Source organism: Thamnophis sirtalis, unplaced genomic scaffold (assembly GCF_051295495.1).
Source record: "Thamnophis sirtalis isolate CommonGarterSnake01/CBP01778 unplaced genomic scaffold, rThaSir2_p1.2 scaffold_15, whole genome shotgun sequence".
Classification (NCBI taxonomy): domain Eukaryota; kingdom Metazoa; phylum Chordata; class Lepidosauria; order Squamata; family Natricidae; genus Thamnophis; species Thamnophis sirtalis.
The window spans coordinates 31,149,075-31,175,868 of record NW_028261395.1 but is presented as its reverse complement, the minus strand read 5'-3'; the positions used below and the strand labels follow the sequence as shown (position 1 = coordinate 31,175,868).

The following is a 26,794-nucleotide window of genomic DNA, read 5'->3' as shown; positions in this document are numbered from 1 at the left end:
AGAGATGATAGAGCTACACACACACACACACACACACACAGAGAGAAGGATAAAGATAGAGATACAGAGAGAGAAAGAGAGAGAGAGAGACACAGACCGACACCCTAAAATATAGATTCTATATATGTCATCTTAAAAATTGGATCCTAGACTAAAATACAAGCACACACATACACAGAGAGAGAGAGAGAGAGGGAGGGAGGGAGGGAGGAGAGAGAAGGGAGGGAAAAAGAAAGGAGATGGAAGAACAAAAGCAGCTGCAAAAGAAGACTCTACTCTCTGCTATGCCAATGCCATGCTTAAGGTTTGCGTTGGCCTTATGCCCATAGAAGCAATTGGCCAACATTTGAAAAGCAAACCTTTTTTTTTTTTTTGAAAGAGGGGAAAATGTTAAACTTTGGATCCATCTGAGTCGGAGATTCGAGGCTCAATGGTGGGCATACAGTAAGTTGAAGGGCGCCCTTATCCTTCCCTTACAAGTGTATCAATCATTTTAACAATGCATTGAAACTCATTTTAATTGTTTCATTTGATTAGGCTAAGACAATTCTGCATCAGAGGTTCCACACCCTACCAATTTCAGGAGCATCACAGAAAAACAGTGTGATAAAAGTTAAAAGATTAAGTGAACTTGCAAATTTCATGCAGATGGATCCAAAGTTTAACATTTTCCTCTCTTTCAAAAAAGAGTTTGTTTGCTTTTCTAATGTTGGCCAATTGCTTCTATGGGCATAAGGCCAACACAAACCTTAAGCATGGCATTGGCATAGCAGAGAGTAGCGTTTTCTTTTGCAACTGCTTTTGCTCTTCTATCTCCTTTCTTTTTCCCTCCCTCCTCCCTCCCTTTCCCCCCTCCCTTTTGCTGCTTTCCAGGCTGCAAGCAAGAGAAACAAGTGCTATTTTCTAACATTTTTTTCATTCCAGAAAGATGGTTCAAAGTACCTTGGCATAAAAGGTGACCAGCAATTCATAGGAAACAAGTTTAGCCCATTTTGCACATCAAGCTCAGCTCCATAATTCTTTCCACTCGGTGGAGCCAAAAATCTGAAACTTTAACCTCCATCTCTGAAGACTTCGATCTTAACCTGTTGTTGTTGTTGTTGTTGTTGTTTTAAAGTTAAGAGATTATGAATAAATAACAGGAAGAAAGCTTAAAGTCAGGCTAAGGGGATCAGAGCTGCAACATGGAACGGACTATTTCTAAAACAAAATTTCTCCTGCTTTAGTGTATTGAACTGAGGGTGAGGTGGGGAAACTTTTGAAGGCCCTTTTATGACTTGTGGACTTCAGCTCCCAGAATTCCTGAGCTGTCTGGCTCAGGAATTCTGGGAGTTGAAGTCCACAAGTCATAAAAGGGCCCTTGCTCCCCATCCCTGATGAATTGAGGGGAATCTTGTATAGAGCAGCCTTTGTTTCATTTGTTCCATCAAATCGATCTAACCAAGATCCAGGCAATTATTGGTGTACATAAGGGTACAATGAACATCAGAAAAAAACTCTCGTTCCAAATTATCTCAACAGTTTAAGAGCTGCTGATGGGTTGTGTTGCTTTTTCCATTCACAGTGTCACGAAAGCAAGCAATTTCCTCCTTTTTATGCCTTCAAACAAAGGGGCTTTTGTACAGCAGCTCCACAACCCCAACTGGAGCCTTAAACTGTGTGAGGTTGGGAGGCTAAAACATTAAACTTGTTGCTAAATGTCAGTTTTTCCTCTCTGCGGGTGAAGAGTGAAGAGTAGAAATGTAACTCACATCTTTTATGTGGGCAGAAAGCCCACTCCTCTTTCCCCCTGTCCAAAGGTGAGCCATGGTTTCATGCAGTTGAAAGAAAGTCTGCTTTGAAATCTTTGTCTGGCAGAGACCTTGTTGATGCAGTATAACTACCTTGTGTCTTGTTGCTGTGCTCAATCTTGCCATGACATGAAACTGTCTTTCACAACCTCACCTTGGTAGCAGAGTTTGGCTGTTCCTCACCCAGTTTTAAGCCTCCTACACAGCTGTTTCTGTTTCAGTTCATAACTGGGTTTCAACCTATGTGTGACATTGACGATCATTAGCACCTGTTTGGTATAATTGGTTGATCATACACCTGACAATAATCCTGCAAAATCCCTGATTTTGTGCAAGTGTACCTATGAAATTGATGCTGGTTTGAAGGCAAAGAGTGATCACACCAAATATTGATTTGATTTCGATTTTTCTTTTGTTCGCTCACTTTGCATTTTGACAATTGACAAAAATAAACAATCATTATTTATATGTCTGAAAGCATTCTTTGTTTACAGCATTTTTTCATACCTGCATAAAACTTTTGTACAGTATTGAATATGTGTGTGTGTGTGTATGTATACATGTGTGTGTATGTATGTGTGTGTGTATACTCACACATACATATACATATACATATACATATACACATAGACATGCACATGCACATGCACATGCACATACACATATATATATATTTAGTGTCACAAGTTCCTCCCATAATTGGGGCTTACCAGGGGTTGTGAGTCACAACCCCTGGTAAGCCCCAATTATGGGAGGAAGCTAACTGCTTTCATCATCTGTCAATCGGCTCGTCACAAGAGTCCATCACGACAGAAACCCAATATTTTTACTGTTGCCTTTGTTATATTTGTGTTTTATTTGTGCTGATAAATAAATAATTATTTTATTTATTTATTTATTTATTTTATTTATCAGCACAAATAAAACACACACACACATATATATATATATATATATACATACACATACACACATAACTGTGTGTATACATACATACATACACACACACACACACACATACATACAGCTGTCTGAAAAAGTCCTGCACGCTTTCAGTTTTAAGCTGTATTTACATGTTTAATCAAATTTTCAGTCATAGAAACCACACAAAATTAGTACTTTGATGAAAATTTCTGTAGTTGGATTGAGACGCATAAGTTTTATTAATATAACCAAAATCTTTTTAAAGTTTTGAATGAGTTTATGTGCTAAAACAAACACAACTTGAATTTTCGAGAATGTTAGATTCGAAAGTAACCAATCAGCAGCGAGCTTTGGCTGACCAATCAAAATGCACAGCGGCTAAATCTATGAGCCAATCAATGTTGTTATACTCTCTGACTATAAATAGGCATGACAAGCATTGAGAAATTTAATTTAGCTCTGGCTGCGGGCAAGGATGAAGGCCTTTGCTTTCACCAGTACTGAGCAGTGGCCTCGCATCATTGTGCTTTATGGAGAGGGCTACTCCTGTACAGAAATAGCCAAGAGAGTGAAATGCCATCGCACCACAGTGAGCAGAATGGTTGAAAAATACCAAATAACTGGTTCAGTTGATGACAGACTCTGCTCTGGAAGACCAAGAAAGTCGACAAAACGGCAAGATCGGGCTCTGCAACACATTTCGATGGCTGACAGGAAGCTCGCCTCACCTCAGATTACAAGAATTTGGGGTAAAATATGTGATGTAAAAGTGTGCACAAGCACAGTGCATCGCAGACTGCTTGCCAGAGGGCTCAAAGGCTGCAGGGCTCGAAATAAACCTTTGCTCACAGATGCTCACCACTCTCGTCAACATGCATGAGCCAAAAAGTATGCCAAGTGGACCAACAAACAGAGGCCCAAGGTCATCTTCAGTGACGAGAGAAATTTCTACTTGACTTGGAATCAGTGCAATAAGTATATCAGAAGATTTCCAGCTGAAGAATTTAGGCCATACTGACTGAATCTCTCTGTCAGCGTTCCAAGTATCACGTAGAATTAAATCAGAGTCCAAGGCAAAATGATCCTTAAAGTTCCAATTTAATAAATCAGACATCTTAGCACATCTGTGAAAAATTTCAATTCTGGAAGTTACATCAGATTCCCACCCAGTTAAAAGTTCATGATCTTGTCCCCACACCCACAAATCCATCACATGGTCCAATCTTCTTCCATGCTGGCATCTCCACCCAGCTGCTTCCGGTCAGGTGCAAAGGTGCGGAGACAAAAGATGACCTTGGGCTTCTAGAAAAGAATGACAACAACACATTCCACAATTCTACTCCTTTCTATTCCCCCTCCCAACTACTACACTAATGAAACAGCATAATGAAATAAGAGAGTGTGGCAGGCCAAAGATCCTAAAAGGGATATAACTGCAGGCCTGACACTCTCTGTGAAGCATCCATTGCATGTGATGAACTGGGGCTGTATCGCTGCTTCTGGTATTGGTCGGATACAAATTGTGCAGGGAATCATGAATTCCAAGCAGTATGTTGAAGTCCTGGAAAAGACCATGCTTCTTTCAGTTCAGCAATTTGTAGGAAAGACTTTTACTTCCAGGATGACAACTCTCCTTGTCATCGAGCCAAGTTCATCCAGCAGTGGATGAAGAAGCATGGTGTTCGACTCCTGGATTGGCCAGCTCAGAGCCCAGATTTGAACCCAATTGAGAACTTGTGGGCCAAGATTGGTTACGAAATAAGCAAGAAGCATCCGAAGACCAAGCAAGAGCTGATTGAATACATTCTTGCAGCCTTGCACCACATTGTCACCAAAGATCACATGCAAAGGCTTATACAGTCTATGCCAAAGCGATGCCGCCTGGTGATAAGCAATAAGGGCTTGCCAATTTCATATTAGTAACCAAGTTTGTTTACCTAAATGGTCCTTTTCAGGGCCACAAACAATAAAAATGTTAACAAAAAACTAACATTGGCCTTAGTAATTGCAACATGTATGCCACTGGGTGTGCATCAGTTAATCTGTTTTCATAGTCATTGTAAGCATGTGTTGTAAGCATGCAAGAAAATTCACAATCCCCATCCAAACAGCACCAAATTGCAAACAGCTTATGCTTTTCACTTAAAAACCACCAGTATTTATTTAAATATAACAATATTTGCATAGCAATTAGCATAAAATATCATAAAATCAATGGCCTATCCCAAAAATGTCACAAACCGTGCAGGACTTTTTCATCCAGCTCTGTGTGTGTGTGTGTGTGTGTGTGTGTGTGTGTGTGTGTGTGTGTGTGTGTATTAACCTGAATGTCAGATAACTGATATTCTGATACAAAAAGAAAGAAAAGAAAAGATTTCTTGGTTGTTATGATGACCAGATCAGAGGTAGCGAATATTCTTCCACTGCAGTAAAGTAACTGATAAGAAAAGTGAAAAAGAGAGAAAAAGAAGATGATGGACAGGCAACCTGAATACAAGAAATGTATTCTCTGTATCTCTATCTTTATCTTTCTCTCTCTCTGTGTGTGTGTAGCTCTATCAGCTCTCTCTCTCTCTCTCTCTCTCTCTCTCTCTCTCTCTCTCTCTCTGTTCTTTTTTTCCTTAGAAGGAAAAAAAACCTCCATTAATCTGAACCTCACATAACTGACATTCTGATACAAAAAGAAAGAAAGAAAGAAAGAAAGAAAGAAAGGAAGGAAGAAAGGAAGGAAGGAAGGATTTCTTGGTTGTTATGATGACCAGATCAGAGGTAGCGAATATTCTTCCACTGCAGTAAAGTAACTGATAAGAAAAGTGAAAAAGAGAGAAAAAGAAGATGATGGACAGGCAACCTGAATACAAGAAACCCAAAACTGATTGAAGGCAAAAGCTCAGATTCATGTTGGATTTGGAGCAATCTCAGATTAAAGGTGAGGAAAGAAAAATAGGAATTTGACTCACAAAGGTTTGTGGTACCAGTTTGGGGAAATACAGGTAATCCTTGACTTACAACAATTCATTTAGTGACCGTTCAAAGTTGCAGCGGCACTGAAAAAATGAGTTATGACCGTTTGTCACACTTACGACCATTGCAGCATCCCCATAGTCACGTGATCAAAATTCAGCCGCTTGGCAACTGACTCGTACTTATGATGGTTGCAGTGTCCTGGGGTTGCGTGATCCCCTTTTGTGACCTTCCGACCAGCAAAATCAATGGGGAGGCCAGATTCTCTGCACAGCCGTGTTGCTAAATTAGGAAACATGGTGATTCACTTAACAACTGCGGCAAGAAAAATGATAACGTGGGGTGCACACACTCACATTTTGTGAACTGGTTGGGAAGGTAAGTGAATCCCACCTCTGATTTTACCTTGCTAAGACTTGGTGCTCTTAGTCCTGCTATAAAAGCTGCCTGTAAACAATTTCTCACCATACTTATTAGCAAATGTTGCTTAAGGCAAGACTTGACACCACAAACCCATTAATGCTCATTTCACAGCAATTGCTTTACATTAAAAGAACCTTTGTATATCTTAATCAGTTATCTGATATATTCCGTGTGCTTGAAGTCACTGTCAACCTTCCTTTGAGATATGTTTCTTCATGAGGGTTTTTCATCTAAAAATCAAAGACATCAAAGCGCCAGTTTGATGTGGTAAATGTGCTGGCCTGGAAAGTAGGAGACTGAGAGTTCTAGTCTCACTTTAGGCGTAAAAACTCCCTCAGTTCAACCTCCCTCACAGAATTGTTGTGGAGAAAATAGAAGGAGGAAGGTGTATTAGGTATGTTCACTGCCGAGTTATTTATGAAGTAATAAAGCTGGGGTGAAAATATAATAAATACAATAAATAAAAACAAATGAATAAATAGAGCATACCACAAAATGCACATGTTGTGGGCTGTCAGGCGCTGGCAGATGTTTCATGACCAAACTAGGTAACATCATCAATGTTAGTAGGGAGTAGGGTTTGCCCATGTTTTATGTTCACCTTTCTAACCAGAGAACCCTCTGCACCTGGGCATGACAGGTTTGGGTGTGAGACACAGCACATCAGTGCCCTCATCTGTAGAGAGAGAGACCACCCCCCCAAAAAAACTCAATAAAGGCAGAAGGACGTAGGTTAAGGGAACAGGTGACTACACCGGGAAGGTAAATCATATGGTATTGCTCTTTGTTTTTCTGCTTGTGCCTGCAGAGATGATAGTGCTATCTATCTGTCAGGGCTGGGGACCATGGGTTTGGAGATCTACGAACAGGTGCCCAAACTGGACGCAGTGATATTGCCAGCAGGGAATCACAGTGGACTGCTGGCCAGCAACTCTGCGGCCTTCAAGCATCTGAATCAGCATGTCTTTGTGGTGGTAAGCATTTGAATAAATTTGCTTTGTGTGTGTGTGTGCATTTTGAAGCCTCTGCTTCAACTTTCAGTCTTGGTCAAACCCAATTCAGAATAAGAGAATCACCGAGTTGGAAGGGAAGATCGGGCTCTGCAACAACCTGGATCTTGTCCAACTCCTTCTCAGGCAGGAAATCCTATATCATTCTAGACAAATGGCTGTCCAATCTCTTCTTAAAAACCTCCAGGGATGGAGCACCCACAACTTCCAAGGAATAGTAATAGCAATAGCAATAGCAGTTAGACTTATATACCGCTTCATAGGGCTTTCAGCCCTCTCTAAGCGGTTTACAGAGTCAGCATATTGCCCCCAACAACAATCCGGGTCCTCATTTTACCCACCTCGGAAGGATGGAAGGCTGAGTCAAACCTGAGCCGGTGAGATTTGAACAGCTGAACTGCAGAACTGCAGTCAGCTGAAGTAGCTTGCAGTGCTGCATTTAACCACTGCGCCACCTCGGCTCCATACTAGACTTCAAAAGGAAATGGCCCTATGAGCCATGGTGGTGCAGTGGTTAGAGTGCAGTACTGCAGGCTACTTCTGCTGACTGCTGGCTGCCTGCAATTTGGCAGTTCGAATCTCACCAGGCTCAAGGTTGATTCAGACTTCCATCCTTCTGAGGTCAGTAAAATGTGGATCCAGATTATTGGAGGCAAAAAGCTGATTGTTATTATCCCACACTGATTCTCAAATGCAAACAAGCCTAGGGAATTGAAAGAAGGATCTGAATCTTAAAACTGACTATTGCGCAGATCAGGGATGGGTTCCGGCTGTCACTACTGCCGGTTCGCTCGTGGCTGCGCTACGCTGCGTGCGCATGCATGGTACAATAAAAATTGTTCTGTGCTTGCGCAGAAGCAAAAACAAGATGGCGGTGCCTATGGCACCACCAGGAAAACCGGTTCAGGGGTGTGGCAGGCCTGGGTCACTGCCAGTTTCAGCTACCCAGGCCACCAAACCACTACCGGTTCAGCCAAATCGATCCAAACCGGTAGGAACCCACCACTGGTGCAGATAATCTTTAGAATGTCCTTTTGCAGGAAGTCTAACGAAGCCTTGTTTCTGGAAAATGCCACTCCATCCTTCTAAAGTCTTCTAAGCAGAATTTCCATGTCTGGACTGCAAACATCAGGAAGGTCACTCTAAATAACCACAAAAAGTTGCTTAGTACTCTCTATGGTCATCCATCTTTTGCAATCCAGCTATAGTAATTACAGTATTTTTCAGACTCCCCCACCCCCTAAAAAAGTGGTGGAAATGTCTGTGCATCTTATAGATTGAATACAGGCCTGTTTTTGGCTTCCTGGACTTCTGTGTGTCGCGTTTTCACCCTCCCCAGCCAACAGAAGCACTCTGCAATACTCTGCAAAGCGTTTTTGCCAAAAATGGCCCTGTTTTTGCCTAAAATGGGCCCAGTTTTTGCCTCCTGAACCCTCCATGCATCCCGTTTTTGCCCTCCCTGGCCCTCCAGAAACACTCAAAAGTGCACCCGTTTTTTTGGTGAAAATGGGACGTGTGGAGCAGTAGTGAAATTCATTTTTTTTACTACTGGTTATGTGGGTGTGGCTTGGTGGGCGTGGCAGGGGAAGGATACTGCAAAATCTCAATTCCCTTCCCACTCCTGGGGAAGGATACTGCAAAATTCCCATTCCCTTCCCACTCCAGGGGAAGGATACTTCAAAATCTCCGTTCCCACCCCACTCTGGGGCCAGCCAGAGGTGGTATTAGCCGGTTCTCCAAACTACTCAAAATTTCCGCTACTGGTTCTCCAGAACCTGTCAGAAGCTACTGAATTTCACCGCTGGCGTGGAGGCAAAAAACTATTTTTTTTTCTTGTTTTCCTCCTCTAAATCTAGGTGCATCTTATAGTCCAAAAAATACAATATGATTTAATCCTTACAGCAAAAGTCCTGAGAGATACAGTTTATTAAGTTGACAAAGAAGTCTTGATTCCATAGAACCCATGAGTTCCATGTCAGAGCATGGAGGTGAATTTAGATCTCTCCACCATTGGTCTAGTGCCCTAAACCATAACACCGCATTAATTCTGCAAGTTCTAGCAAATGCATTTGCAAACATGTCAAATTTGGTTAGTTATGACTTTGGGTGGTCTCTCTGTCTCTCTGTCTCTCTGTCTCTGTCTCTGTCTCTGTCTCTGTCTCTCTCTGTCTCTCTCTGTCTCTCTCTCTCTCTCTCTCTGTCTCTCTCTCTCTCTCTCTGTCTCTCTCTCTCTCTGTCTCTCTCTCTCTCTCTCTCTCTCTCTCTCTCTCTCTCTCTCTCTCTCCCTCTCTCTTGATGGTTTAGAGTGCTGGGGAACCAACTCAGATGGTGGTTCAAACTCTATTTCATACCAAAAAGGGATAGTATTCTCCTTTCCAGAACTATAGAGCAATACCACAGAGTGCAGCAATGTGGGCTGTTCTGGAGGCTCCGAGGGCAGTACATGTAACACTGCCACAAAGAGGAGGGTCAAGCTATTTTCCAAGGCACCTGAAGGCTAGACAAGGAATAAGGGATGGAAACTGACCAAAGAGAGATTCAACCTGGAAATAAGGAAGAACTTTCTGACAGTGAGAACAATCAACCAATGGGACAGAAGTTGCCTTCAGAAGTTGTGGGAGCTTCATCACTGGAGGCTTTCAAGAAGAGACTGGACTGCCATCTGTCAGAAATGGTGTAGGGTCTCCTGCTTGAGCAGGGGGTTGGACTGGATGTCCTACAAGGTCCCTTCCAACTCTGTTAAGGTGACATCCCAGGAATTAGAAGAGAGAGCTTTTCTTGCTTTTTAATGACAGTTCCTTATTGTTCCTTAGTGAGGAACTTATTCTGCCTTTCAGAGGCAAGGGCAACACTTTGTAAGGAAATAGAAGGAGAGAAAGGATCCATTCAGAAGAAAACAAAGGAAGTAGCATTTCCAACTTTAAAAAGGGACTGATGGAATCTGGGACATTTCCAAACTAAGGTTCATTAACTTAAGCCACACTTGTAATACGGCATTCACTTTTGGTTACCACAATGTAAAAAATATGTTGGGACTCTAGAAAGAGTGTAGAGAAGGGTAACCCAGATGATTAGGGGACTGGAGGCTAAAACATATGAAGAACGGTTGCAGGAACTGGATATGTCTATTTTAATGAAAAAAAGGACTAGGGGAGACATGATAGCAGTGCTCCAATATCTCAGGGGTTGCCACAAAGAAGAAGGAGTGAAGCTATTCTCCAAAGAATTTGAGGGCAGGTGAAGATGCAATGCATGGAAACTAATCAAGGAGGGAAGCAACTTAGAAATAAGGAGCAACTTTCTGACAGTGAGAACAATCAACCAATGGAACCTTCAGAAGTTGTGGGAGCTTAATCACTTGAGACTTTCAAGAAGAGCCTGGACTGCCATTTGTCAGAAATGGTGTAGGACAGTGAGGGAAAACCTTTTTTTTACTTGTGTGCCAAAAGCGGGGGAAGCACAGGGGTGTGTGTCATGCGCCGGTGTGCCACACCCATAATGCTATGTGAACAACTCCAGCAGGCATGCATGCACGAGCAGCACTCCCCCCCCCCATTTTTGGCATGCTTTTTTGTAGTTGTAGTTGTAGTTGTAGTTGCGTTTATTTATAGGCCGCCCTTTTCCCTGAGGGGACTCAGGGCGGCTAACAACTTATGGGAGGGGAAGACGTACAATAACATAAAAATACAGTATGTAATTAAGATCAAACAACATTCCTTCAACATTCGGGCGGGGGCAAACTATAGTCTTTACCCCCAGGCCTGGCGGGATAGCCAGATCTTGAGGGCTGTGCGGAAGGTCTGAAGGGTGGTGAGGGTACGAATCTCCACGGGGAGTTCGTTCCAGAGGGTCGGAGCTGCTACAGAAAAGGCTCTCCTCCGCGTAGTTGCCAGCCGGCACTGGCTGGCAGATGGCACTCGGAGGAGGCCTAATCTGTGGGATCTTATGGGTCGAGAGGAGGTAATTGGCAGAAGGCGGTCTCCCAAGTACGCAGATCCACTACCATGAAGGGCTTTATAGGTAGTGAGAAGCACCTTGAAGCGCACACGGAGGTCAACAGGTAGCCAGTGCAGCTCGCGGAGGATAGGTGTTATGTGGGCGAACCGAGGTGCACCCACGATCACTCGCGCGGCCGCATTCTGGACTAGCTGAAGCCGCCGGATGCTCTTCAAGGGCAGCCCCATGTAGAGCACGTTGCAGTATTCCAGCCTAGAGGTCACGAGGGCGCGAGTGACTGTTGTGAGAGCCTCCCGATTCAGGTAGGGTCGCAACTGGCGCACCAGGCGAACCTGGGCAAATGCCCCCCTGGTCACAGCCGACAGGTGGTGATCAAAGGTCAGCTGTGGATCCAGGAGGACTCCCAAGTTGCGAACCCTGTCTGAGGGGTGTAAATTTTGACCCCCCAGCCTGAGCGTTGGAACACTAACCAAATTTTTGGGAGGGAAACACAACAGCCACTCGGTCTTTTCTGGGTTGAGTACAAGCTTGTTAGCCCGCATCCAGTCCCTAACGACTTCAAGACCCCGGCATCCAGTCCCTAACGGCTTTTTCACCCTCCCCAGGCTGCAGAGGCTTTATAGGAGCTTGGGGAGGGTGAAAACTGCCTCCCCTGTTCCCCCAGAGGCCATCCAGAGGCTTCAGGAGCTTCTCTGAAGCCTCCAGAGTGTGAAAAACCGGCCCTACAGGCAAACTGGAAGTTTGCAAACAGACTTCCGGTTCAGGGACCTTCAGGAGGCTTCCCTGAAGGCTCTGGAGGGCAAAGAACCACCCTATGAGCAAACCAGAAGTGCGCATGCACTTGCTGGCCAGCTGACAGGGAAACGTGTGTGGTCTGACAAATGGATCCCGCATGCCACCTGTGGCACACGCGCTATAGGTTCACCATCACAGCTGTACGGTCTCCTGCTTGAGGGGGGATTGGAGTAGATGACCTGTAAGATCCCTTCCAACTCTATTAATCTGTTAAATCTGTTAAAGGGTTGTTCCTTCTCATGTGTAGCAGCAGGAAAGTGTTTATTATGTTTTGGGATACATTCTAATTTCACTCTAATGATGCCCAGCCTATCCCTCTGTAACCCATGTCCTCCCAATAGCTCCCACTGCTTTCCGCCCAGTACAGAAATTTCTGTAGAAGATTGGAAAATTAAAGGATATTTCTTTCTGACTGACCCACATTGCATCTTGCAACATTATCTTGGGACACATATATTCACCTTCATTCATGAAAGAGTATTCTTAATCTAAAACACTTGGAAATCTGTGGAAAGATAGAAGATACTTACATTTGGAGGTGTGATATTCATGAGCTCAACTGGAGCACTATTCTTATTTAGTTCTAGGCTGCATCAACAGAGGGATAGAATAAAGATCACGTGAAGGGTTAATGCCATTTTATAATGCCTTGGTAAGGCCACACTTGGAATACTGCATCCAGTGTTGGTCGCCACAATGTAAAAAAGATGTAGAGACTCTAGAAAGAGTGCAGAGAAGACAAAGGTGATTAGGGGACTGGAGGCTAAAACATATAAAGAATGGTTGCAGGAACTGGGTATGTCTAGTTAAATAGAAAGAAGGACCAGGAGTGACATGATAGCAGTGTTTCAGTATCTCAGGGGCTGCCACAAAGAAGAGGGAGTCAAACTAGTCTCCAAAGCACCAGAGGGTAGAACAAGAAGCAATGGATGGAAACTAATCAAGGAGAGAAGCAACTTAGATTTAAGGAGAAATTTCCTGACAGTTAGAACAATTAATTAGTGGACTTGCCTCCAGAAGTTCTAAATGCTCTAACACTGGAAGTTTTTAAGAAGATGTTGGCTAACCATTTGTCTGAACTAGCATAGGCTTTCCTGCCTAAGCAGGGGGTTGGACTAGAAGACCTCCAAGGTCCCTTCCAACTCTGCTATTCTATTCTATTCTATTGGTTTCCTCTTTCTCAGGGTGTAGAATTGGAGAATATCCATGTAGATCAGCAGTCGTTAAAAATGGGACAACCTGTTGACGATCACACCTACAGCCACCCTCAATTTTACAGAGGTAAGAGATTTGGGCCTTTGCTCTCTTCACTGTTACTGTTGTGCAAATATCTCTGAGAGCCTCTTTTGCGTCTATACAACTTTGTCTTCCTCCTAACTCCCTAGTCCATGAGGCTCAGCAGCATTTCTGGAGATATCTCCCTATCCTTCCAGCCCTCTCCAAGGACAGTCTGAAGGTTGGTAAATTTTGTTAGGTTTTTGTCCCTTACGACTTCAGAGGAAAATCAGGACACTGGAGTGACTGGGAAGAGAGGCATTTTACACTGGAAAGCAACTGGCAAGTAAAGTAGGAAAGCAGATTTAAAAGAAGATAAGAGATTTCTGCCAACTCAAGGACGGATGAGTGAAGAACCTTCAGCCATGGAGAAAAACCTAAAGACAGCTGAACTTCCATAATGTAATTCCAAGTGGTAAAAGAAGAACCATTTCATGATAAGAGGGTAGGCAAGGCAATTAATTGGAGTTGCTTTATTGCAGCTTGTCGCTGGCAATTCTTTGGCTCACCCCCTGTTATAAAAAGAACAAGTTTAAGGATTCTATGTGTAACTACTATTCTGTAATAGTAGTAGTCAGAGTAATTCTGACTTTATTTTCTTAGAGTTGAAATCTGACAACAAGATCAACTATTGCTAAGTTGAACTACAGTTCAATTTAGCAGTACTCTGAAATGCTTTTCAGAGTATCTCTAGACATACCAAAAAATGAGGTTAGATTATAGATACGTTTATATTTATTGGGTAATTAGTCTTCCTGGATTATACCCCTTTTATTAGAGAGTAAGTCTTTTCCTTCCTTCCTTCCTTCCTTCCTTCCTTCCTTCCTTCCTTCCTTCCTTCCTTCCTTCCTTCCTTCCTTTCCTTCCTTCCTTCCTTCCTTCCTTCCTTCCTCCCTCCCTCCCTCCCTCCCTTTCTTCCTTCCTCTTCCTTTCTTTTCCTTCTTTCCTTCCACCTTTCTTTTTTCTCTATCTCTTTACTTGTTCTCTTCTTCCTTCCTCTTTCTTTCTTTCTCTTTCTTTCTTTCTTTCTTTCTTTCTTTCTCTTTGTCTTTCTTCTTTCTTTTCCTTCCATTCTTCCATTTCTTTTCTTTTCTTCCTTTTCCTTTCTTGTTCTCTTCTTTTTTTCTCCCTCTTTCTTATTTTCTTTTTCTTCTTTGTTTTTCTTCCATCCTTCCATCTCCTTTTTTGTTTTCTACCTCTTCTTTCTTTTCTTTCTTTCTTTCTTTCTTTCTTTCTTTCTTTCTTTCTTTCTTTTAGCAATTAAAGAAAAAGTGGGGTTTTTAAAAAGTTGCACAATGTTTTTCAATATGAAGGGGAGGCAGCAGTCTGCCTGGAAACAAACTCTGCTCATTTGCCAGCATTTAAAAAATATTTATATTTAGGGTAACTAACAGAAAGATGTATAAATAAGAACCACGGCAGAAACACAGCAAAACTTTCAAGTTAATATTTTGGAGATTTTTAAGGGGAGATTTTTTCTAGTTTTCTGCAGCAACTAGAAAAGTCACCAACAGCTAATTTTCATAAACTTTTGTTAATTTTTTAAAAAAGGGCAAGGTGGAAGCATTTATACTGGTGGGAGGAAAAAAATGACAAATAGGGGGCTTCACAATTTCATCTTCTAGTCCTTTGCTCTCAAAAAGGAGAAAGTAGCTTACTCCAAATATGCTCTCCCTTTACTCAGCCTTGCAAACAAATCAACTTAAAGGGGCATGAGGAACGCAGCCTTTAAGAGAGAAAGATCAAATCTCTACAGCTGTAAATCCTTAGGATGAAGCACCACCTCAGCTCTCCTTTGGTTGGTCTGTGAAGATGAGGGGCGTTCTCAGTAAAACTATAAACGTTGAGCTTGCAAGATAGGGAACATTTCCTGATGTTGTTTGTGGGTTGGAAAAGCTGGTCTCGTGTGCTTGGGTTTTTTTTTGGGGGGGGGGAGGCAAGAATTGGGGATTTTTGGACCCAACTGCTTCCTTAAATTGCAGAAACTGAGAAGTTTTGCTTAAAGTGGCCAGAGAGAAGATTTTTTTTTTCTACAAAAAACCGTTGACCTGTAGAAACCAGGCATAGATTAATGTAGAAAGTTCAGTGAGGCTTTGTAGGAAATTTTAGGTTGAGATGTAAGAGGGTGGAGATTTCACCTTCTTTGAAAAGCAGAAATGCCTCAATTTTAAATGTTTAGTCCTACTAGAAAGAGTCTGAAGGATGGATTCATTTCCTTCAGCCCATGCTGGTTTAGCTTGCAGAAACTGGTCATTTCCTATAGAAATCTTTGGTTTAATTTGACTTTAAAGCATCCCTTTTGGCTAATTCAGTAGATAGCTAAAGGGTTACCAGTGACTAAATCCCCATTTTCGTGACTGCAATGAAATGGGAAAAAATAACATTTTGTTTCTATAGCACTATTTTAAAACAGGGTAATTCTTGATTAGGGTTGAACCATAGTTTGTTTCTGTCTTACTTTATCCTGTTAAAAACTAGAGGGGAAAATAGAAGCAGACTATCCATCCCCCCCACCCCTATTTTAATGTTACCTGTTTGAGACTGCTTTCAAATAGGGAAATGTGCCAAAGATGAAAAATGGGAAAATTGAATTCTGCACAGCAGGCAAACTGAAATTCTCAACGTTGTGATGTAGTAGCATTTTTAGCAACTGCAGTCCTCATCAGCTACAGCTGCATGACAAACCCCAAAAGATGGTTTGTAAAGGCTGTTTACTTCATGGAGTTCTGTCTCTGATTCAGGGCAGGAATCTAATTAAGCTATTGGGAAATGATACCTCAGTCATTATTCAGTTAATGACCAGCAAAATGAAAAAGAACAAAGAGAGTAGACTAAATGAATACAACAATATACTAAAAACTAGCAAAATGAACTGCATAGTTTCACATTCACTCCTCTATTATTAAGTTAATTGAGAGCATTGATAGCTTTCCATCAAGTTATTCCATAATCAATTGACCTTCCTGTTAGGAAGTTTTCTGCCAGTATTCCATTGAAATTTATTTTCCCACGTCTTAAATTCCAGAGCTATAATTAAAACCAGTGATATTTTCTTTAAAAGATTGAAGTGATTTCTATTTTAAAAAAAAGATTGCACCTATCACAGTTTTAAAAAGGTTTTATCTCTTTTCAAACAAGGTTTAGCATATCAGTTTGTTTGTTCCCTTTCTATGGCTACCTATCTCAGTCAATGATTCTGGGCAACTTTCAATTCAGAAAATATATTGCAATTAAAGATTTAAACAACAACATTTAAAACAAAAAGAGAAAAAGGGTAGAAACAGCCAATTCAAGATATATGAGAGCAAGATGTTTGGCTTGTTAGCAATAAAGGCAGGAAACTGGGCCATTGGCACATTCAGTGCCCCAGACGTGAGGGAAATAACCAGTGTTTTAGGACCTTAGGAAAGGCTGAGAGTGTTGGGGTCCTTGCTGATTTCTGACAGGAAGATGTTGCACACAGCAGGGGCCACTGAAGAAAAATCTTGCTTTTTTCCCTTTCAGTCTGTTGCCTTGAGGCTTAGTGTCTTCTCCCCCCACCATCTCCCTCTGTGCATGCAGTTAAAAAGCAAATAATTGTTTATAAAACCCTGTATTCCATTATAAATGTATCACTCCAAAGAACATTGTTAAAATATTTTTATTTTATAAAAAGTTTTTTATTGGATAAACATTAAAAACATTGGATATAGTGCAACGTTTCTGGCATAAATGTTTCCATATAGTGGTTAGATCTTACAACAATTACATTTTATATCCATAACATAGGTATGTGTGGTCAATCAGATTACCTGTCCATTGATCCTTTCTTATACTGTATATAATACAAACACACATCCAATTCCTACCTATCACACATTCTTAATACCATATTTTCCAACTCTCAACTTCTCTGTGTTTTTCTTTCCCTCATTTCTAACCATCGGTACCATTTCTCGCAGATTTCGTGATAATCTGCCTCACCCTTGTCTTTGAGCTCTAGAGTCAGTCTGTCCATTTCTGCGCACATCAGTATCTTATTGATTATAAAATATTTTTCATTAACACCACCATGGACTTAGTTTACTTTATTATCATTGCCTCTCACAAAATGAAATTAAATGCCATCTTCAGTACGTACATTATAACTATAAAAATAAAACACAAACACACATTCTTCACATTCTGTACAATTGAACTGAAAACTCCTGATAATGCATTAATATTGCACTATACATACAGTAGAATTCAATATAGTTACTGCTGTGGAATAGAAGCTGTTTTTCAGCCTATTTGTCCTTGTTTCTATTGTCCTGTACTGTCTGCCAGATGCAATAGCTCAAAAAAGAGCTCATTTGCCAGCATTTAAAAATATTTATATTTAGGGTAACTAACAGAAAGTTGTATAAATAAGAACCACGGCAGAAACACAGCAAAACTTTCAAGTTAATATTTTGGAGATTTTTAAGGGGAGATTTTTCCTAGTTTTCTGTAGCAACTAGAAAAGTCACCAACAGCTAATTTTCTTGAACTTTTGTTAATTAAAAAAAAGGCAAGGTGGAAGCATTTATACTGGTGGGAGGAAAAAAATGACAAATAGGGGGCTTCACAATTTCATCTTCTAGCCTTTTGCTCTCAAAAAGGAGAAAGTAGCTTACTCCAAATATGCTCTCCCTTTACTCAGCCTTACAAACAAATCAACTTAAAGGGGCATGAGGAACGCAGCCTTTAAGAGAGAAAGATCAAATCTCTACAGCTGTAAATCCTTAGGATGAAGCACCACCTCAGCTCTCCTTTGGTTGGTCTGTGAAGATGAGGGGCGTTCTCAGTAAAACTATAAACGTTGAGCTTGCAAGAGAGGGAACATTTCCTGATGTTGTTTGTGGGTTGGAAAAACTGGTCTCGTGTGCTTAAAATGTTTGGGGGTTTTTTTGAGGGGGGAGGCAGGAATTTGGGATATTTGGACCCAACTGCTTCCTTAAATTGCAGAAACCGAGAAGTTTTACTTAAAGTGGCCAGAGAGAAGATTTTTTTTTTCTACAAAAAAACGTTTGCTTGACCTGCAGAAACTAGGCATAGATTAAAGTAGAAAGTTCGGTGAGGCTTTGTAGGAAATTTTAGGTTGAGATGTAAGAGGGTGGAGATTTCACCTTCTTTGAAAAGCAGAAATGCCTCAGTTTTAAATGTTTAGTCCTACTAGAAAGAGTCTGAAGGATGGATTCATTTCCTTTAGCCCATGCTGGTTTAGCTTGCAGAAACTGGTCATTTCCTATAGAAATCTTTGGTTGAATTTGACTTTAAAGCATCCCTTTTGGCTAATTCAGTAGATAGCTAAAGGGTTATCAGTGACTAAATCACCATTTTCATGACTGCAATGAAATGGGGAAAAAATAACATTTTGTTTCTATAGCACTATTTTAAAACAGGGTAATTCTTGATTAGGGTTGAACTGTAGTTTGTTTCTGTCTTACTCTATCCTGTTAAAAACTATTAAAAACTAGAGGGGAAAATAGAAGCAGACTGTCCATTCTCCCCCCCCCCCTTATTTTAATGTTACCTGTTTGAGACTGCTTTCAAATAGGGAAATGTGCCAAAGATGAAAAATGGGGAAATTGAATTCTGCACAGCAGGCAAACTGAAATTCTCAATGTTGTGATGTAGTAGCATTTTTAGCAACTGCAGTCCTCATCAGTTACAGCTGCATGACAAACCCCAAAAGATGGTTTGTAAAGGCTGTTTACTTCATGGAGTTCTGTCTCTGCTTCAGGGCAGGAATCTAATTAAGCTATTGGGAAATGATACCTCAGTCATTATTCAGTTAATGACCAGCAAAATGAAAAAGAACAAAGACAGTAGACTAAATAAATACAACAATATACTAAAAACTAGCAAAATGAACTGCATAGTATCACATTCACTCCTCTATTATTAAGTTAATAGAGAGCATTGATAGCTTTCCAGCAAGTTATTCCATAATCAATTGACCTTCCTGTTAGGAAGTTTTCTGCCAGTATTCCATTGAAATTTATTTTCCCACATCTTAAATTCCAGAGCTATAATTAAAGCCATTGATATTTTAAAAAAAAGATTCAAGTGATTTTTATTTTTTAAAAAAGATTGCACCTATCAAAGTTTTAAAAAGGTTTTATCACTTTTCAAACAAGGTTTAGCATATCAGTTTGTTTGTTCCCTTTCTATGTCCACCTATCTCAGTCAATGATTCTAGGCAACTTGCAATTCAGAAAATATATTACTATTAAAGATTTAAACAACAACATTTAAAACAAAAAGAGAAAAAGGGTAGAAACAGCCAATTCAAGATATATAGTGCAACATTTCTGGCATGTTTCCATATAGTGGTTAGATCTTACAACAATTACATTTTATATCCATTACGTAGGTTTTTGTGGTCAGTCAGATTACCTGTCCATTGATTCTTTCTTATACTGTATATAATTACGAATCATACAAACACACATCCAATTCCTACCTATCACACATTAATACCATATTTTCCCATTCTTAACTTCTCTGTGTTTTTCTTTCCCTCATTTCTAACCATCGGTACCATTTGTCCCAGATTTCGTGATAATCTGCCTCACCCTTGTCTTTGAGCTCTAGAGTCAGTCTGTCCATTTCTGCGCACATCAGTATCTTATTGATTATAAAATATTTTTCATTAACACCACCATGGACTTAGTTTACTTTATTATCATTGCCTCTCACAAAATGAAATTAAATGCCATCTTCAGTATACATTCTAACTATAAAAATAAAACACAAACACACATTCTTCACATTCTGTACAATTGAACTGAAAACTCCTGATAATGCATTAATATTGCACTATACATACAGTAGAATTCAATATAGTTACTGCTGTGGAATAGAAGCTGTTTTTCAGCCTATTTGTCCTTGTTTCTATTGTCCTGTACTGTCTGCCAGATGGTAATAGTTTTAAAAAAGTGCTCAGAATGAGATGGATCTTTAAGAATGCTTTGAACTTTCTTAAGGCAGCGAGAGCTATAAAGCTCTTCCAAAGAGGGGAGAGGGCAACCAGTGATCCTCAGGGTAATGATGTTAACCCTCTGGAGCGCTGTCCTATCTGCCACTATGCAACTGGCAAACCATACACAGGTGCAGTAAGTTGAAATACTCTCTACGGTGCAGTGGTGGAAAGTCACCAGCAGTGTTTCATTCAGTTTCTGTTTCCTGAGAAGTCTCAGGTTGCATCATCTCTGCTGGACCCTTTTGACCAGTGCTGCAATGTTAGTGCCCCAGGTCAAGTCTTCTTTTATGATAACACCCCAAAACCTAAACCTGGCCACTTGCTCTACTTGGTCTCCATTGATAAGCAAGGGCTGGATGCCTGATCTATTCCTTCTATAGTCCACTATAAGCTCCTTGGTTTTACCTGAATTAGACTACAAAATAGTCAAACCTTGTACATTGTTTTAGCATTTATTTATAACCAGTGGGTGAAAACCATTCATGTATTCCTTGTTTGTCACTTCGTTTTTCAGAATTGAGTGGTTTTGGCACCAACTCTTTTCAACTGACAGGGAACTGGGTTGATAAAGTTGTAACGGTGAGGTATGTAAAGGCAATGCTTATTCTGATTACAAATTAGCATTTGGGGTGGTTACTTTTTTGGTCATTTCCAGGTGATTTTAAGAGCCAATTCATATAGATTGGATTTTTCTGACTTGGGTACAAAATAGATATGAGTTTAAAGGAGTAGAAACTGGCAGCAGGGAGATTCTAATTGCAAGATGATTGATTCACATCCAGTAGAGCATAGAACAGAAGTTTCATTGAGGTAGTCATTTAAAATATAAAACTAATACAAAGACACAAGTGGATCAGTGGTGGGATTGAAAAAAAAATCTACTGGTTCTGTGGGCATGGCTGGCTGGGTGTGGCATGGCTTGGTGGGCATGGCAGGGGAGGGATGTAAGATCTCAATTCCCTCCCCACTCCTGGGGGAAGGATATTGCAAAATCTCCATTCCTTCCCAATCAGCTGGGACTCGGGAGGCAGAGAATAGATGGGGGCAGAGCCAATCAGAGGTAGTATTTACCTTTTCTCCAAACTACTCAAAATTTCTGCTACCAGTTCTCCAGAACTGATCAGAACCTGCTGAATACCACCTCTGAAGGAGAGATACAAAGAAAATAGGACATGTTCACAGTAACTTATCATCCCTGCAGGTAACCCCAATCTGATCAAAATGTTCCATCCTCTTTGAAATGGCCTTTGACTTGATGGCTATCTTCCAAAGCTTGAAGGGCTATCCCAGGGAAGAAAGAGTGGATTTTTTTTCTCCGTAGCACCTGAGGGTAGGACCAGAAACAATGAATGGAAGTTGCTGAGAGAGAGAGAGAGAGAGAGATCCAATGTGGAACTAAAGAGGGATTTCCTTGATAGAACGATCAGTGAAATGGGTTGCCTCCTGGTTGCTCCATCACTGGAAGTTTTCATCAAAAGATTGGCAACCATTTGTCCAAAGAATGCTATAAGGACTCCTGCCTTGGGTAGAGGATTAGACTAGAAGGCCTCCAAGGTCACTTCCAGCCCTATGAATCTTATGATTAATGATAGGCAGGCTTGTTCCCTGCTAAAAGGTTTTTTCAAAAGTTTTTCACATTTACGGCCTTTGAAGCATCCCCATGGTCATGTGATCAAAATTCAGACACTTAGCAACTGACCCCTATTTATGAGGGTTGCAGTGCCCTGGGGGTTCCATGATCCCCTTTTGCAACCTTCCAACAAGTCAATGGAAAAGATTCATTTAATCGCTGTTACTGACTTAACAGTTGCAAGGGGATTCATTTAGCAACCATGGCAAGAAAGGTCATAAAATGGGGCAACATTCACTGAACGACGGTCTTGCTTAGTAGCAGAAATGTTGGATTCCATTGTGATCATAAATCGAGGGTCTCCCTGTATTGGGCATGACAAAGATTGGCAATATTTTTGAACCATTAAGAAGTCAAGCATTCGTATTTGTACGAAGGGGGTGGGGGGGGGCAGAGGCCCCTCTGTTTGACTCTGCTGTTCTCCCCCATCTTCAGAGAAGAAGACATCTTGATTGCTATGCTGAGACTGCTGGAATACGAACGTGTGGCTGTTGACGCAGAAGGAGCCATTGCGTTGGCTGCTCTTGTGTCTGGGAAACTGCCGGAATTAAAGGGCAAAAGGTATCAAACTATCCCAAAGCTCAGTTTCGTATATTTATTGGACTGTCTGGAAAGGCCACCCAAAGAATTTCAAGCGTGTTCCCTAGACTGCAGAATTGCAAAACCACTTCGAGAGAGTTGACTTTGACTCAATGGAGAATTATCTTCCTGGTCTGACCTAGGTTTCCCGAAAGCAGGAAGCTGACTCCTCGTCCCAATAAAACCCCTTTTATTTAGTTCAAAGTGAATTCCTCTCCAGCAAAGTCCCGGCCAACAGTCTTTCAGGAGATTTCACAACTACAGACCTTTATCAGGCTTGGAGAGCTGCCAGGCTGATATCTTCCAAACGCCACTCTGTAGCAGACAATACTTGGCAAGAAGTCAGGAACAGATTTTCACTCTGATGAATTGAACTAATTGTCTCCTGCAAACTCTCCTCCCCTTTCCCTCCTCTTTATTCCCTATGGGAGGGCCCATTCACTGTCCACCTGTGCCTTTACTCCCGAGTTGACCCTTCTTCCTTAGCTGTTCCCTTCTCCTGGCAATTCTGCGCATACACACATCAGGAACAGGCTCCAGCTATTCTTCTGCCTCACTGATGTCTGACTCTGAAGGCAGCTGATAACAGTCAGACGGCTCTGGCCCCCTCTCTTGCTCTGACACAGAGCTCTCATCAGAGCCTTCCCCAGACTCCAGGACTGGCCCAGGTTCCTCCCTAACTTCCCCACTGTCTAAGTCTGCCACCAGCGCCACTGGCTGGCCACAACAAAATGCTGCAAATGCTTCCTACATCTTCCAATCCCTGAGTTACTGGCAGATGGGTCAGATAGCTCTACAATTAGCAAGTACTACTTGGACGTATCTCCCAGGACTGTAAGAGGGGGGGGAGTATGTGGATGTGACAATGAAGTAGCTTCTGTTTTGTTCCATTCTGACATGTATTGAGGAAGGAGAAAGGCAAGTGTATGAAATTTAAAAAAAAACTGGTACAATTCCTAAGTAGAAATGTTACCCTGAAAAGGACCTGCTGTCCATTACTACATATTTCCTTGAGTTATGGATGTTCAGCAGATGATATCCTTCATGTCCTTGTTAGGTTGACATCTTCATCCTCCAAATTGGTGTTAAAAAATAATATGGAACAAAACGTGTGTTGGTTTTCCTTATAAATTTCCCTCCTAAAAAAATGGATGAAGGACTATCTTACCCTGAGCTGGAATGAGACAAGAGAAAAAGAGATTTTAGTCCATTCCACTCTGGAGAACTTTGTTCTCCAAAATCTCCTGCTTTATTGGCTTCAGGTTGTCCAAGATTCATTCAAAGGAATGAAAACCAGGAACTATTGTTTTACTGGGAGGCCAGTTTTCCCCAGCCTTGCATTCTTCTGGTAGTTACGCCCACATAACATAACAGGATGATGGATATTACAATTGAATAAATGGGTTATTATATATGTAGGTTGGAGAAGAATGGAAGAAGCTGGGCAGATATGGAGAGAAAGGTCTACACATCTTGAAGACTTGTAAAACAGGCATTTACTAGAAGTTTATTGTTAGAGATGGACAATGGGAAACCATATTATAATCCTTGATCCTATTAAGTCTAGCAATCAAGCTAGGAAAGGTGTTCTCCTAAAGGGAAAAATGGTTTGTTTCATTCTCTCCTCTTCTTTCAGAGTGGCGGTAGCTGTGAGCAATGGAAACATGGAACTCCCTCTGATGAGGCAGTGCATGGATCAGGCCCTTACTCTCGATAACAGAGTGTGCAAATTCACTGTCACGACCGTTGACTGTCCAGGAGAGATTTCAAAGCTACTGGAGACCTTAGCTCGTGAGGAGGCAAGGTAGTCTAAACATGCTTTGATTTTGATGGGGACCATAATCTACCAACCTGTTGTTTTGACCTAGGCTTCACAAAATCACGAAGTGGACTCCTTGTCCCGACAAAATCCCTTTTTATTAAGCTAATGTGAATTCCTCTCATTCACTGCAGGCAACAGCAACCCAGGCCTGTTACACACCCGATCTGGTTCCCATGGCGGCACATTAAACGCCGCCATCTTATTTTTGCTTCAGTGCATGCTACTTTTTTTAGTATTGTGCATGTGTACATAGCATGTGTGTGCTCACGGCGCATCCCTAAGTGAATTGGCAGTAGCAGCAGCCGGCACCCACTCCTGACCGATAGGAACATGTTCCACGTTGCACCGGCCCTGCAAGTCTATCGTACTACATACTTACGATGTTATGTTGCATTCAGGAGTATAACAGCCCACGGATTAAAACTGTTTTCCAGTCTGTTCCTCAGGTGGATTCCTACCGGTTCAAACCTGTTTGGCTGAACTGGTAGTGGTTTGGCGGCCTGAGTTGTCGGAACCGACAGCAACCCAGGCCTGCCACGCCCCTGAACCAGTTCTCCCACGGGGCCGCCATCTTGATTTCCGGTTCTGAGCATGCACAGAACAATTGTAATTGCACAAATTTAATTTTTTTAAACCTTTTGCACATGCTCAGTTCTATTTTTGTACAAATGTGCATGTGCGCGAACTGGCAGTAATGCTGGGAGCAACCCACCTCTGGCCTGTTTCTTCGGCTGCCTATGCTCCTATAATCTTCTGTCCGATGGTAGGAGAGTAGAGAAGGGCTGAGAAACACTCAGGGTTTGAGTCATGCCTGAGGATTTTCCTCACTCTGCTAAGGCAGCGAGTCCTGGCGATTTTGTCAGTGCCGCACAAGGCTCTTGAAACAGCTTAATTTCCATGCTTCTTTCCTCAAACGGGCCTTGATTGGTTTGTAGAAACGTTTGCCCAAAACCTACCTTCCTGCTTCGTCCCTGTGAGACGGAACTAGGCTACAACCTTACATTTTAAAAAATCTCTTTGTTCCAGAATCTTGAACATCAGACAAGAACAGCCATACATGAAGGCTGATTTGTTCACCAATGAGGTAAGCAAGGGAGAGGAGAAAGAGCAATGAAATTCTGTTTTAACTGAGCTCTGCCAAGTTCTGCATATAATACTTCTGAGCTGCGCAGGGAGTCCAGTTTCTAGCAATTCAGTTAAACGGCTTTGCATTCAAGATGGGAAACCTGAAAGCGCCATGAAGTCTTCCCAATTTATTTTACAGGCTCCATCCACAACCAGTGATGGCATATTTGGCTTGTAAATTGATTGCAGGTGCCTTTTTTTTTTTGCTGAGAAGGTTTTACATAAGATTAAGACTATGGAAACGTCAAAGGGGAGAAAGGAAAAGAAAGAAAAGTGAGAAAGTGAAAGTCGAGGAAAGAGGAAAAAGGAAGGAAAAAGGAATAATATCTAAAACAATCTCTAAAGGTGGGGGGGGGGGTTGGTAACAGTTAACAAACCTGAGGGACACAGTGGCTCAGTGGCTAAGACGCTGAGCTTGTCAATCAGGAAGGTCGGCAATTCGGCGGTTCAAATCCCTAGTGCCACATAACAGAGTGAGCTCCCGTTACTTGTCCCAGCTTCTGCCAACCTAGCAGTTTGAAAGCACGTAAAAATGCAAGTAGAAAAATAGGAACCATCTTTGGTGGGAAGGTAACAGTGTTCCATGCACCTTTGGTGTTTAGTCATGCTGGCTATATGACCATGGAGATGTCTTCGGACAGCACTGGCTCTTCGGCTTTGAAACGGAGATGAGCACCGCCCCCTAGAGTCAGAAACAACTAGCACATATGTGCTAGGGGAACCTTTACCTTTATCTAACAAACCAAAGAACAAGGGGACCATCTTTACCCATTCAAATTAGATATCTTGGTCCCCTTCTTCCCATAAATAATCCTATTTCATTGGTCAACCCTGAAACTATCCATTTGGTTTCATCCAGCTTTAGCAAAATAGTTCATACAGGCTTTCTAGTCCTTTATAAAAATAGCTATTGTCCCTTTCCTAATCAGATAAGACAATTTAGCCATTCCAACAAGTTCTAACATCTTTACAAGTCTACTCAATTATGGGTAGTTCTGTATCCCCCCCCCCCATTTTCATGCATCTATAGTAGCCGTGTTGCAAACAAAACCTATCATCTAATATAGAAATGGACATCACTTGCCTATAAATTTGTCAAGAATTGCATACAACTGAATGGTTAAAACAGCAACGACAGTGTAGATTGTTAGGTAAGCTCCCTGTTGGGAGAGCGAGTGCATTCAGCGAAGTGTTGTGAGAGTTGTGTTGGAGAACACACAAACCAGCATACAGAGACACTGCAGTTTAAATAGGCTTTTACTTTCATGGAAATAGAGGTATCAGAGTCCATCAAACAGTCCAAGTCATACACGGATAAGACAGTCAGTCATCAATGTCATTCAGTTAAGGGATAATCCAAATAACATAGTCCATAATCATACAAACAGTCCGGTACACAAAGTTTGCTAGCAGTTGCAAAGCTTACAATAGCTCACGCTGATCACTATACGGCACTTCTAACAGCCAGTTTCCAAACACTCAGATCAGATCAGCATCTAATAGTGATTCTGG

The 26,794-nt window shown here is 41.5% G+C and overlaps 1 protein-coding gene across 3 annotated transcripts in view; it reads left to right on the top strand.

Annotated features, from left to right (window-relative positions):
* The window catches only part of LOC106548560 (uncharacterized), a 44,086-nt gene that overhangs the window by 15,338 nt on the left and 1,954 nt on the right, over nucleotides 1-26,794 (top strand). For all 3 annotated transcript variants that reach the window (XM_087702068.1, XM_087702067.1, XM_087702066.1), the window contains 6 exons: nucleotides 6,910-7,075; nucleotides 13,048-13,144; nucleotides 20,641-20,710; nucleotides 22,192-22,317; nucleotides 23,972-24,139; nucleotides 25,184-25,241. In XM_087702068.1, the coding sequence (XP_087558194.1) occupies nucleotides 6,910-7,075; nucleotides 13,048-13,144; nucleotides 20,641-20,710; nucleotides 22,192-22,317; nucleotides 23,972-24,139; nucleotides 25,184-25,241 (685 nt within the window). The remainder of the gene's footprint in view (nucleotides 1-6,909; nucleotides 7,076-13,047; nucleotides 13,145-20,640; nucleotides 20,711-22,191; nucleotides 22,318-23,971; nucleotides 24,140-25,183; nucleotides 25,242-26,794) is intronic.